We start from the raw sequence: 11,851 nt of genomic DNA, 5'->3' as shown, positions 1-11,851 counted from the left end.
TAAATCAGGACAGAGCCTTTTAAAGTAAATATTTAACCAGAACACTTTTAAAAGTGTTCGTTTAGGGTGCTCTATAAAGTCAAAGCCAGTTAGGCAGGATATATTCATTAGATTTTATGAGGACGTGTCAAATTATTTGTATAACTCTGAAAAAAAGTCTGCTTGTAAATGGATACGGATTTTAAACTTTAACTATAGCTAATGCAGATAAATAATCAATTGAATCAACTGATTTTTCTTATCATTTTAAACTGACTTTAGTCAGAAGGCAGCACTAAATAAACAGATTCTTCACCTCTAACATGAAAAAAATACACGTTTCAATGAAGAAGTGCAACAACAATAACAGCTGCAACAGTGAGTTAAAGGTTTTTATAAGATTACAAGATTTTTTAATTTCTCTCCAATGTTTATGAAACCAGCTAAGTGTAAAAAATGAGAAAATCTTAAAAAGAGTCGCCAACTCAAGTATTTTTAATTTAGAAAGATGTTTTGCTAAATTGATTTCCCCTAGAAAACTTTTGCGATAAAAAGTTGCACCGTCACTTTTGCTGGGTTATTTTTACAATGTAAAGTAATACAATAAAAAGTATTTGTAATAAAAAATGGATCAAAATATGTCAACACATAATAAAATACAGTGGCTTTATTTTATTTAATGCTGTGGTTTGTGTAAGAAAATGGAAAATATACGCAAAAATATGCTTGAAAATTACAGAAAAATTAGGAATTTGAGAACAGAAATTTCTAAAAATAATAATAATAATGATACTGGAGACGTGGTACTTGGTCCACCCATTCCTGGGACCTGTATGACTTTACCCAGGGAACCATGACACTCAGAAAAATGCAACATATTGTAAATAGTGCTCTATGGTTAAATGATATTTTAAAAAAAAAAACTTACATGCTTTTAATATTAATGAAGCACAATAATAGAATTGATAAGAATAAGAGCACTTAAGAGCTATCACAGAACTGTGATAATTAGAGAACTTATCAGAAGAGCCATAGAAACTAAGAAAACACGTAAAAACACCCGAAAAAGTCTGTTTTAGAACATGATGTCACTGCTTTAAAGTGCACTTTCCACAAAATGTCTTTTTCTGAAAGAGTTTTACTCTATATTTAAAACATTTCCATATTTTTAGACTTTTAAGTACTTAAAAATAAATTATACAACTCAAGGTCTACAGAAGTAAAGATATCAGTTTGTGAGTCCAGAGTCTGAAGCAATAGAGGATATTAACTGGGAGTGTTTGAGATAGTAGTTATGCAACAATCACATAAAACCAAGTGTTTGCTTTAAAAAGCATCACATTCAGCGAGCTGCATCAGAGCAGCCTTCAGAGCCAGAATGAAGGAGCTCTTGTGGGTTGCGTGTCTGTTCGTCTTTAGCCTTCATGGGTGTGGAAGTCTGGAGGTGAATGGAGAGGAGGACTTCATGCTCCTTGCAGGTCCTCTGACTGAAAATGTGGCCACAGGGGAACATGAGTGCAGTCTTCCCATAGTTGCTGCTTCTGAGCCGTATTTTGAGGTCCTCAAGAGCAGAGGGGTGACCCACGTCAAGGTGCCACTGTCATGGGCTCAGCTCCTTCCCACCGGTCTGCCCAGCCAGCCCCAGCAGGATGCAGTCCAGTGTTACAAGACTCTGATGAAGCAGCTGCTGAAGGTGGGTCTTCAGCCTCTGGTCGTCCTCCACGGATCCACCGTTCCAGACGCTCTGAGGTCCAGGTACGGAGGCTGGGAGAGCCAGGAGCTGGTGGAGATGTTCCAGCAGTATGCCGACTTCGCCTTCAGGGAGTTTGCAGATCTGGCACACTCATGGGTGACTCTCAGCGACTTGGGGAGCATCTGGAAGAACGGACAGACCGCTCAGCAAAACATTCTGCAGCTCAACAAGAATCTTTACAAGAACTTCCATCAACGCTTTCCTGGAAAATGTGAGTGATATTTAAGTTTGTGACCCCTGAATGGAAAACATTTGTCTGTCATTAATCCAATTTTCCTTTTAGTGTTTGCAGGAAAGAAATTATCATTTGGTCTGGAAACAAAAGACAAGGCTGCACTCCCTCACCTCGAAGCTTCGACAGCTGTAAGCTCAATTTTATCTTTTCCTTTAAAAACTAACACAAGTTATTCTATCGTGAAAGTTATTTTAATGTTCTTGAAATACAAATGTGAGATCATAAAGACATTTAAAAGTATTACTTTAATGCTTATTCTTGTGTTATCTTGTAAAACATTGCAAAACAAGATTAAAAAAAAAAGAAGATTTCTTTCTGGAGAAAAATTCATGTTTATTAAAAAACATTTTGATTTAATTTACATCCATTTTATGCACAAGTAATACAATAAGTTTGCTTTTAAATCAACAAATTTGATTGTTGTTAATTTATTTTAATTAAATACCCAAATGTTTATTTATAATAATCACAAACTTGACATTTCTTATTTTTTTACAAACAGGCCGATTTCCTTTCTGTGCACATTGACTACAACTGTGCCTCTCCAGGGGACTTTGAACAGCAGCTGAGGGACTTTCAGGTACGGATACGTTAGTTTTATGTTCACAACTGGTTTTTTGTTCAGTTTATAAGAAGGACGTTCATTGTAAACATATTTTTTTCAATAGATATCCAGTGGAAACCTGCCCGTCCTCATTTACAAGATGACTGTTCATGAATGTGCCCACAGCCAGCAACAGCCCGTAGAAAAATTGCTTCACGGTAAGAGTCAATACATATTTTGACGTTAGGAATCTCTGCCTCACATTTGGTGGAATTCAAAAAATAACCAATAAGCTGCTAAAACCAATAAAACGGTTAAAAGTTAAACTCCTTAAAAGAGGATGGGACAAAACCTGTAATTAAAACTATTTTAACTTAATACTATTTTCCCCAAAAAATAAGTAACAGCCAAAAAGATCCTATAATGGTGAAATGTTACAGCTTTGAACTAAAGTGAAAATTCCTCATCTTAATACATGAAGTTCAAAAGTGCTCAAAAAGAAGTTTCAGATTCACTAACAGTTTAATTTTAAAACAAAATTGGGAATGTTGTTCATAGAATTATATAAAAAGCATAATTTTTCAGTACTTGGTCCTCTATTTTTTATTGTTTAGTTTGATGTTTTCTTAAAATTACAAAACAAAACCTCAGAAAAATAACTCATGATTTGTTCTGCAGAAAAATCACTACAGTATCTTAAATCTAAAAGATATAACTAGATGTAATTTGATTAAGCCTTAGTCATGTGCACTCTTTTGGGGGCTTGTCCGGGCTCATAGTGGGTCATAGGGAGTAGTGACCACATCTTAAGGGACGGAAGTAGAGTGTTCAACCTCTGATCAGAGCATCACAGCTTTAATACCCAACATGCCCTTCAATGTGTCAAAGTTCTCTTGGGCAAGACACTGAACCCCACATTGCACCTGGTGGTTGTAGGTTGGCGCCAGTGCAAGCCATCAGTGTGTGGATGTGTGTGTGAATGGGACGGTGACTTAAAAGCACTTTGGTTATTTAAGGAAGGTAGAAAATAATACATAATATTATTATATACTGCAAGTATGCACCATTTACCATTTAAGGGGAGCACAGTTTACAACAGTGTCCAACCCATTTTCATTCCCAAGGTGTCACATATTGTCCCATGGTTAAGGACCCCTCCGCGTCACTTTTTGACATTTTGGGTGACCCCAACTTGTTGTTTTTCTGTTCCAATTAAGTCAGGGGTCGAATTGTTTAGTTGGATGCGGATAAAACACTGGAACACGGCCAATATGCGTTAAGATTTTGGCTCTAATGGCTGAAACAATCAACAAACCTATAATTTCATATGAACCGCATGTGGGCCCCAGACAGCTTTGCCAATTTTTCATCTGCAAGACATCCTGTATCTACCCGTAAAGGCAGTTGTGACCATTGGTGAAAGCCTATGTGATTAAATACCTAAATTTGTTTGGATTGCAGCATGGTCACATCAGATGCTGTATGTTAAGCCTAATGAGGTATTTAAATATGCAACCGTTGGTAATTTTGTCTTGAACATCTACAGTACTACAGAGCAGCGGATTGGACATAATTGGATGCGACATCGTAGAAATCTTGCTCAAGATGGATCAGAGGAAAGCTTCACTGCGGTATGACTTTACGTTGCACTTGTAAGAGCAAGGCATGATTGATCATGACTATTTACATATTTTTTTTATTCATTTCTTACAAAAGGTCTAGTCACCCAGGCTCCAGGAACAGTTATCAGACTGTTTGGGATAAATTTAGCTCCCAATCAGCAGCAGATCGAGACACTTTCCTTGAACAGTCTTTCCCCTCCGGTTTCCAATGGGCGACCTCTGCAGAGTCTTTCAAGGTGGAGGGAGCCTGGTCGGTAGGCGGCAAAGGAGAAACCATTTGGGACCGCTTTGGCCATGACAACTTAGCCTTTGAAAATCAGACGGCAGACCTCGCTTGTGATAGCTACAACAAAGTGGAATATGATGTCTACCTGCTGAGAGGTCTTCAAGTCAACACCTATCAGTTTTCCATCTCCTGGGCTAGAATTTTCCCAACAGGCCACAGAGACAGCCAATCAGAGCAAGGAGCTCTCTACTATGACAAGCTCATCAATGCACTCATAGAATCTGGCATCCAGCCTGTTGTCACGCTCTACCACTGGGATCTGCCACAGGCCCTCCAGGACAACGGTGGATGGACCAACCCAACTATTGTTGATGCTTTCAAAGACTATGCAGACTTCTGCTTCTCCAGGTTTGGAGACAGAGTCAAGACCTGGAACACATTTAGTAGCCCCTGGGTTGTGAGCCATGCTGGACATGGTACTGGTGAGCATCCTCCTGGAGTAAAGGACTACGTTTCCTCCTCTTATCAGGTACAAATTTGCTTCAAAATAACAACAAGCCTCTTATTCTTCCTCTTGTGCATTCACCTTATCATTTCTTCTTACCCTTTCAGGTCACTCACAACATAATCAAGTCTCATGCTGAGGCTTGGCATGTCTATAATGACAATTACAGGGCAACTCAGGGAGGGAAAGTTGGCATAGCACTTAATTCTGACTGGGCTGAGCCCAAAGCCCCAACCAATACTGAAGACATTGCAGCTGCAGATCGCTACCTGCAGTTCATGCTGGGCTGGTTTGCACATCCCATTTTTGTAGATGGAGATTATTCCGTGGCACTGAAAACACAAATTGAGCTGAAAGTGAAAGAGTGCCCCAGCTCTCAGCCAGCAGTGCTCCCAGTTTTTACCACTGAAGAGAAGGCCAGGATAAAAGGAACAGCTGACTTTTTTGGTTTAAACCATTTTACCTCTCGGTTGGTAAATACTGCTAAAGGTGGTTGCACTCCTGGTCCTGTGGGAGTGGGAGATTATGCGGCAGATGTGGATCCCTCATGGCCTTCAACTGCCTCAGATTGGATCTTTTCTGCACCGTGGGGACTTCGGAGGCTTCTAAACTACATCTCACTAGAATATTTGAGTGCTAACAAAGTGCCTATCTACATCACTGGGAATGGCATGCCAACAGCATACAACACTGAAACCATCAATGATGTGAGCAGAGTAGAGTATCTGAGAAACTACATCAACGAGGCCCTGAAAGGTAAGTGTCTTCAATCATTTAAAGTAAATGTAACATAAAAACATTTCATAAACTTTTTTTTTAATGAGATTGCATTATCTTGTGTTTTTAATATTATAGCACAAGCCCTTGATGGAGTTGATGTGCAAAGATTCACAGTGCAATCACTCATGGATGGCTTTGAGGGCCCACAAGGCTATAGTGAAAGATTTGGTCTTACTCATGTCAACTTTGAAGATGCAAACAGACAAAGAACCCCAAAACAATCTGCATATTTCTTCTCTGGTGTTATTGAAAACAATGGTTTTGGAACACCCGCACGCCATTTAAAAGAGGTGGCAGAAATAACAGTAACCCCTCGTACATCCAAACTTGTCGCTTCACAAGTTCCATCTGAAGCAAAGGTAGTGTGGGACACTCTATCCAGGCAATCTAGGTTCCAGAGACACAAGTATCATTATGGCACTTTCCCACAAGACTTCCTTTGGGGGGTTTCATCTTCAGCTTACCAGATTGAAGGCGGCTGGAATGCTGATGGGAAAGGACCCAGCATCTGGGATACATTCACTCACGGAATAAACACCATTCCTGAGGTTGCAAATGGAGATGTAGCTTGCGACAGTTATAACAGACTTGATGAAGACCTATTCATGCTAGGAGCTCTGAAAGTGAAGTCATACAGATTTTCCTTGTCCTGGTCCAGAATCTTCCCTGATGGAAGACGCTCCTCTCTCAACCAAAATGGTGTTAACTACTACAACAGGCTTATTGACGGTCTCTTGGCTCGTGGCATTACTCCCATGGTAACACTTTATTATTGGGACTTGCCTCAAGCTTTGCAAGACATTGGTGGCTGGGAAAGTGTAGAGATGATTGATTTGTTCAATGATTATAGTGACTTCTGCTTTGCCACCTTTGGCGACAGAGTGAAATTCTGGATAACCTTCAACCAGCCTCACACAATTGCCTGGGCAGGATACGGAACTGGCGCCATGCCACCAAATGTCAACAATCCAGGAACTGCACCATACATAGTGGCACACAATCTCATCAAAGCTCATGCTACAGCCTATCACACATATGATGACAAGTATCGTGCATCACAAGGTGGTCTGGTCTCCATTGCCCTGGATGCTGACTGGGTTGAGCCCTATGATGTTACTGTCCATCGTGAAATTCTGGCCGCTGACCGTGCATTGCAGTTCAGACTAGGTTGGTTTGCACACCCTATTTTCAAGAACGGAGACTATCCTGAGGCAATGAAAGAGCAAGTTCGTGCTAAGAGTGATCTTCAAAAACTGACTGGGTCAAGACTGCCTGCTTTCACTGAGGAGGAGAAAAACTTCATTATGGGAACTGCAGATGTGTTCTGCATAAACCACTACACCACCAAGATAGTAAATCACTTGACAGACGAACTGACCCCAGCATCCTATCAATTTGACAGGGACATTGTAGAAAATGAAGAACCCAATTCTCCAACTACAGTCATTTGGGGTCAAAGAGCTGTAGCATGGGGCTTAAGAAGGCTCCTCAACTGGATAAAGGAGGAATATGGAGATCCAGACATTTACGTCTCTGAGAATGGTGCTGCTACAGATCGAGGAATGACTTGGGACGACATTGATAGAGTATTCTTTTACAAGACCTACATTGACGAGGCTCTCAAAGGTACAGTGAATATATTCTTTAAGATGTGCCTGATGGTTAATGGCTTATTTGAGTGTTAAAAATGTAATTCTGTGTTTGTTTGAATGACAGCCTATGAACTTGATGGCGTGAAGATCAAAGGCTATATTGCAACTTCTCTCTTGGATTCCTTTGAGTGGCTACACGGCTACATATATGCATTTGGGTTGCATTATGTAAACTTCAATGATGTAAACCGTCCAAGAACACCCAAATTTTCAGCTCATTACCTTTACCAAGTCATGAAGGACAATGGTTTCCCAGTAACTGAGGTAACAGGAAAACTGTGGGGACATTTTGCAGATGATTTCATGTGGAGCACTGCAACAGCATCATACCAGGTAAACCTTCCCCCTTCAACACCAGAGATGTTACTAGCAACACCCAAATAGCATTCACATTGTGATGTACCGTAACTCCTTGACTATTCACAAGAATAACATGAATAGCCTGATTGTGACATATTAGCTTTGCACCGATATACAACACATTAGTACCGTGAAGTGCAGCATAAAAACGCAAGGCCACTTTTATTGACAGAATCAGCTGGAATCACCTTAATTGCATTAATTGTTGAAGAATTACAGCAGTCAAAAGTATGTAAACATTGGAGCCGCTCTAAAGCCAGTTCTCATGTTTTTCTTCTTTCTTCGTTTCTCTTTTTAGATTGAAGGAGCATGGAGAGCAGATGGAAAGGGTATGAGCATCTGGGATAAATTCTCCCACACTCCAGGGAAAGTTCTGCACAATGACAACGGGGACATAGCCTGTGACAGCTACAATAAATTGGAAATTGACATTGGTTTACTGAAGCAGTTAAAGGTAACCCACTACCGCATGTCCATATCATGGCCAAGGGTGCTCCCTGATGGTACAACAAACAACATTAATGAGGCTGGGGTCGACTATTATCATCGTGTGATAGATGCACTGCTTGCTGCAAACATCCAGCCTCAGGTCAGAACAAGTTAACATTCTTTTTTTTCATATTTATAATTAAATGTTTCCATTGGAGGTGGTCCAAATTCTGTCTTTCTCATTGTTTCAGGTCACTCTGTACCACTGGGATCTCCCACAAGCTCTAGAAGATCAAGGAGGCTGGTTGAGCGATATGGTTGTTGACAGGTTCAGGGAATACGCAGACTTTCTTTTCAGCCGTTTTGGTCATAAAGTCAAGTTTTGGATCACAATCAATGAACCATATATCATAGCTCTTTTGGGCTATGGTTATGGGTCGTTTGCGCCAGGTAAGCAAATGTAATTCTTTTAATAGAAAAACTGAATTATCTTAGTTGTCATAATGATTTTTAAGCTGTTTCAAAGGTTGGGAAATTCAAATAAAACAAGTTTAGCTTTTTGCCAGATCATACCAACAAAGATCATGCACGTGATTGGCTTCTTTTTGTATGTGCTTCTAGGCATCAGCCATGACCCCGGCTCTCTTCATTATGTTGCTGGCCACAACGTGATTAAGGCACACGCAGAGGCCTGGCACGTCTACAACGACAAATACCGAGCCGAACAAAAAGGAAGGATTTCCATCACTCTCAACTCAGACTGGGCAGAACCCCGAAACCCCTACAAGCAAGAGGACATCGACGCTGCAAAACGTTACATGGATGTAAGTCAAGATTTATTATACTTCACAGAAAATGGGCTGCATTATTTTCTAAAGTGTTCACTGATAACTTGTCTCTTTTTGTAGTTCTTCCTTGGTTGGTTTGCCAATCCCATTTTTGTAGGAGACTATAACGAACCAATGAAGCGCATCATTCGAGAACGTAGTCTTGCAAATGGTTTGGATAAGTCCAGGTATTGAAACAAAAGCTAGCAATCAATAGTTATGAGTTGAAATGAATACTTATATTTGCTTTTACGAGTCTGATTTGAACTTCAATTTTAATTCCACAGGTTGCCTGAATTCACTCCAGCAGAGATTGAGAGAATTAGAGGGACTCATGACTTTTTCGGGTTAAACCATTATACGTCTGTTTTGGCATTCAGTGTTGATTATGGAGAAACTCTGAACTATGATGCAGACAGGTAAGCTAATTGTTATCCCAATACTCCTAAAACGCCATCTCTTTGGCTTCACCCTAAAATATAAATAATTTGACTAACAGAGGTACAGTGGTGATTTCTGACCGAACCTGGCTTGAGAGCGGCTCTAACTGGCTGAAGATTGCCCCACTTGGATTCCGCAAGCTTTTGAAGTACATCAAGGATGAATATGGAGATCCCCCGATCCTTGTTACTGAGAATGGTGTGTCAGAGAATGGACCAGTCGATCTAAACGATGAGCACAGGTCTTACTTCTACGAGAACTACATCAACGAGATGCTGAAAGGTATCAAAGCATTTTCACTGAACGTACATTAGTTAGAAAGGTTCAGTAGACTTATTCTTGCACTTTTTTTCCAGCTAACATGACTGATGGCGCCAACGTCATCGGCTACACAGCTTGGTCACTGATGGACAACCTGGAATGGGCCTCTGGCTACGGAGAGAGATTTGGCCTTTTCTACGTGAACCACACAAATGCCGACAGGCCTCGTACTCCAAAGACCTCCGTGCCTTTTTACACCACCATTGTCAGGTGCAACGGATTCCCAAACCCTGCAGATGGACCTCACGATTGTACAAACCCTCTCTTTTCAACTTCTGGACCTATATCTGACGGTAAAGAGACTTAGGAACTGTTCGATTCCACAGAGATCTTGAGCGTTATATCTAAATTGACAGCAGTTTAGCTTACAAGTTGGGTAAAATCTAGAGCCTTGGCACTGGGCAATGCCAGGAATAGCTGAGTTGATAATGTATAAAACACAAAACAAAACAAATATGTAGAACAATGTAAAGAAAAAAAAGGTTAGGGTTTGGTTTTATTTTATTTCTGGTTGGCAAATGAAAACACGTTATTTTAATTTTATGTTAATGTAATATCATTTTTATTTTTGCAAGACTTGAAGAAGCTGATTTCCTAATCTTTGTCAATAAAGATACTAATAGTAGCTCAACATTTGGGGGACAAGTGAGGGATGCAAAGCTTTTTGATTGCCCCCTGTAGCTCCGCCCCTGGATTAAGACAATTTGTTCTTCTTTGTTATACATGTCTGACTAAGACTACGATGTTCAAATTTCCCACTTAAAATACGAAGATGAGCTAGCTAGCTTCCATTCCCGCTTAAACCTGATTTATAGACTCTAACCTGATGACTCTGTTTTATCTGCAGTGACAACAGAACCGGTCCAAGGGAACATAGTGAAATTCCTGGGCATGGAGCTCTCCATCGATGAAGCTGTGACTGGACTCAACACCACCTTTGCTCTGCTGATAGTGTCTGTGGTTGCAGTAGTTGGCGTAACAGCTCTTCTCATTGTTTCAAAAAAGCGTTCAAAGAAAAGGAGGGATGACTGATCTATGATGTAATTACAAATTCATCTTTTTAAGGTTTACTGGAATTTCTGTCCACTTTCATAATAGAAACCAAGAACTATTCAAATGCACCTGAAACGTAAAATTTTATTTAACATCTTTTCACAGTGATAGAATTTCTAATTAGTGCCTTTTTCTTCTTTTTTGCGGCTTTAATTGATAAGTTTTATGTTGCTGTTGTGAAACATTTGCAATTTTAAAGTCAGTAACAAAATATTTTGTGGCACCAAAGTTGTATTATTTACTATTTTGTAATGACGATGTATACATTTGGATTAAGTCCTGTTTGAATCTTGTGTTTTTCTGTTTACTTGATATGCCATTGTATAGAATGTTGCCATGTAAAATGTGTTGTATCTAATCCAATAAAATATTTCTTGACATGCTACAAAAATCTCAGTTTTATTCAAAACAATTGTCTTGGGCGATTCTAAAGCAAAATATTGTACATGTGTGGACAGAAACCCAAATGATCCAATTAAAACAAGGCCTAAACTTAATAAAACTTAAAACATGAAGGACAAAAAGTGATAATACAAACATTTTTTGATCAATTTTAGTAAAGGGCGGGTCCTCAGTTTTAGAGTGACAGCAGTTTAGGTGGTCGAGTAGGTCGGCCAATAATGAAAGGATTTGGGGTTCGATCCCCTCTCCCTGTTAATGTCTCCTTAATACTTAACCCTCCTTGCCTGCAGTGTGGCTCAACTGGTGTGTGAATGCACCAGTGATGGTTAGAGGGGCTGTTGGGATGCTCTGAGCCACGCCTCTGTCAGTCTGCCCCAGAGCAGCTGTGGCTACATCAGTAGCTTACCATCACCAAGCATGAATGAGGAGTGAATCAATACTGGATATGCATTGTAGGTGCTTTAAGCATCTGGAAAAGTGCAGAAAAATCCAATCCGTTATTATCAATAGTTGATGAATCTTACAAAAGAGTTCCCTTTTGTGCCACTCTTGCCACTGACATCTCATTCTGCCACTTAACACGGGGCAGAAGGAGATTGCAACTGTGATAAAATAAGACTCTACGCTGCAAAAATTCCTATCGTTTGTGTTTTGTTGTTTCTGAAGAGACAAAAAAATGTTATTGATTGAGACGACCTGACTATTGCCAATGGCAATAATCA

General features: G+C 39.9%; 1 protein-coding gene across 1 annotated transcript; it reads left to right on the top strand.

Moving 5' to 3' along the window:
- Nucleotides 1–1,334: 1,334 nt before the first annotated feature.
- Nucleotides 1,335–11,112, top strand: LOC112155270 (lactase-phlorizin hydrolase). Its single transcript, XM_024286793.2, has 17 exons — nt 1,335–1,943; nt 2,016–2,095; nt 2,470–2,547; nt 2,636–2,729; nt 4,058–4,142; nt 4,228–4,888; nt 4,972–5,620; nt 5,720–7,270; nt 7,361–7,629; nt 7,955–8,245; nt 8,337–8,535; nt 8,707–8,909; nt 8,994–9,100; nt 9,200–9,331; nt 9,412–9,635; nt 9,710–9,967; nt 10,522–11,112. The coding sequence occupies exons 1-17, from the start codon at nt 1,358–1,360 to the stop codon at nt 10,704–10,706; spliced, it is 5,652 nt and encodes a 1,883-aa protein (XP_024142561.1). The 5' UTR covers nt 1,335–1,357; the 3' UTR covers nt 10,707–11,112.
- The last annotated feature ends 739 nt before the right edge of the window (nt 11,113–11,851 follow it).

The sequence above is a fragment of the Oryzias melastigma genome, linkage group LG21 (assembly GCF_002922805.2).
Source record: "Oryzias melastigma strain HK-1 linkage group LG21, ASM292280v2, whole genome shotgun sequence".
NCBI lineage: Eukaryota > Metazoa > Chordata > Actinopteri > Beloniformes > Adrianichthyidae > Oryzias > Oryzias melastigma.
The sequence above is the reverse complement of the archived record's forward strand: the minus strand, read 5'-3'. Positions and strand labels throughout refer to the sequence as shown.

Coding starts and splice junctions, on each gene's coding strand:
- LOC112155270 (XM_024286793.2), top strand. CDS start 1,358: ATGAAGGAGCTCTTGTGGGTTGCGTGTCTGTTCGTCTTTAGCCTTCAT. Junction 8,246..8,336: donor CTGCAAACATCCAGCCTCAG/GTCAGAACAAGT, acceptor TCATTGTTTCAG/GTCACTCTGTACCACTGGGA. Junction 8,536..8,706: donor TTATGGGTCGTTTGCGCCAG/GTAAGCAAATGT, acceptor ATGTGCTTCTAG/GCATCAGCCATGACCCCGGC.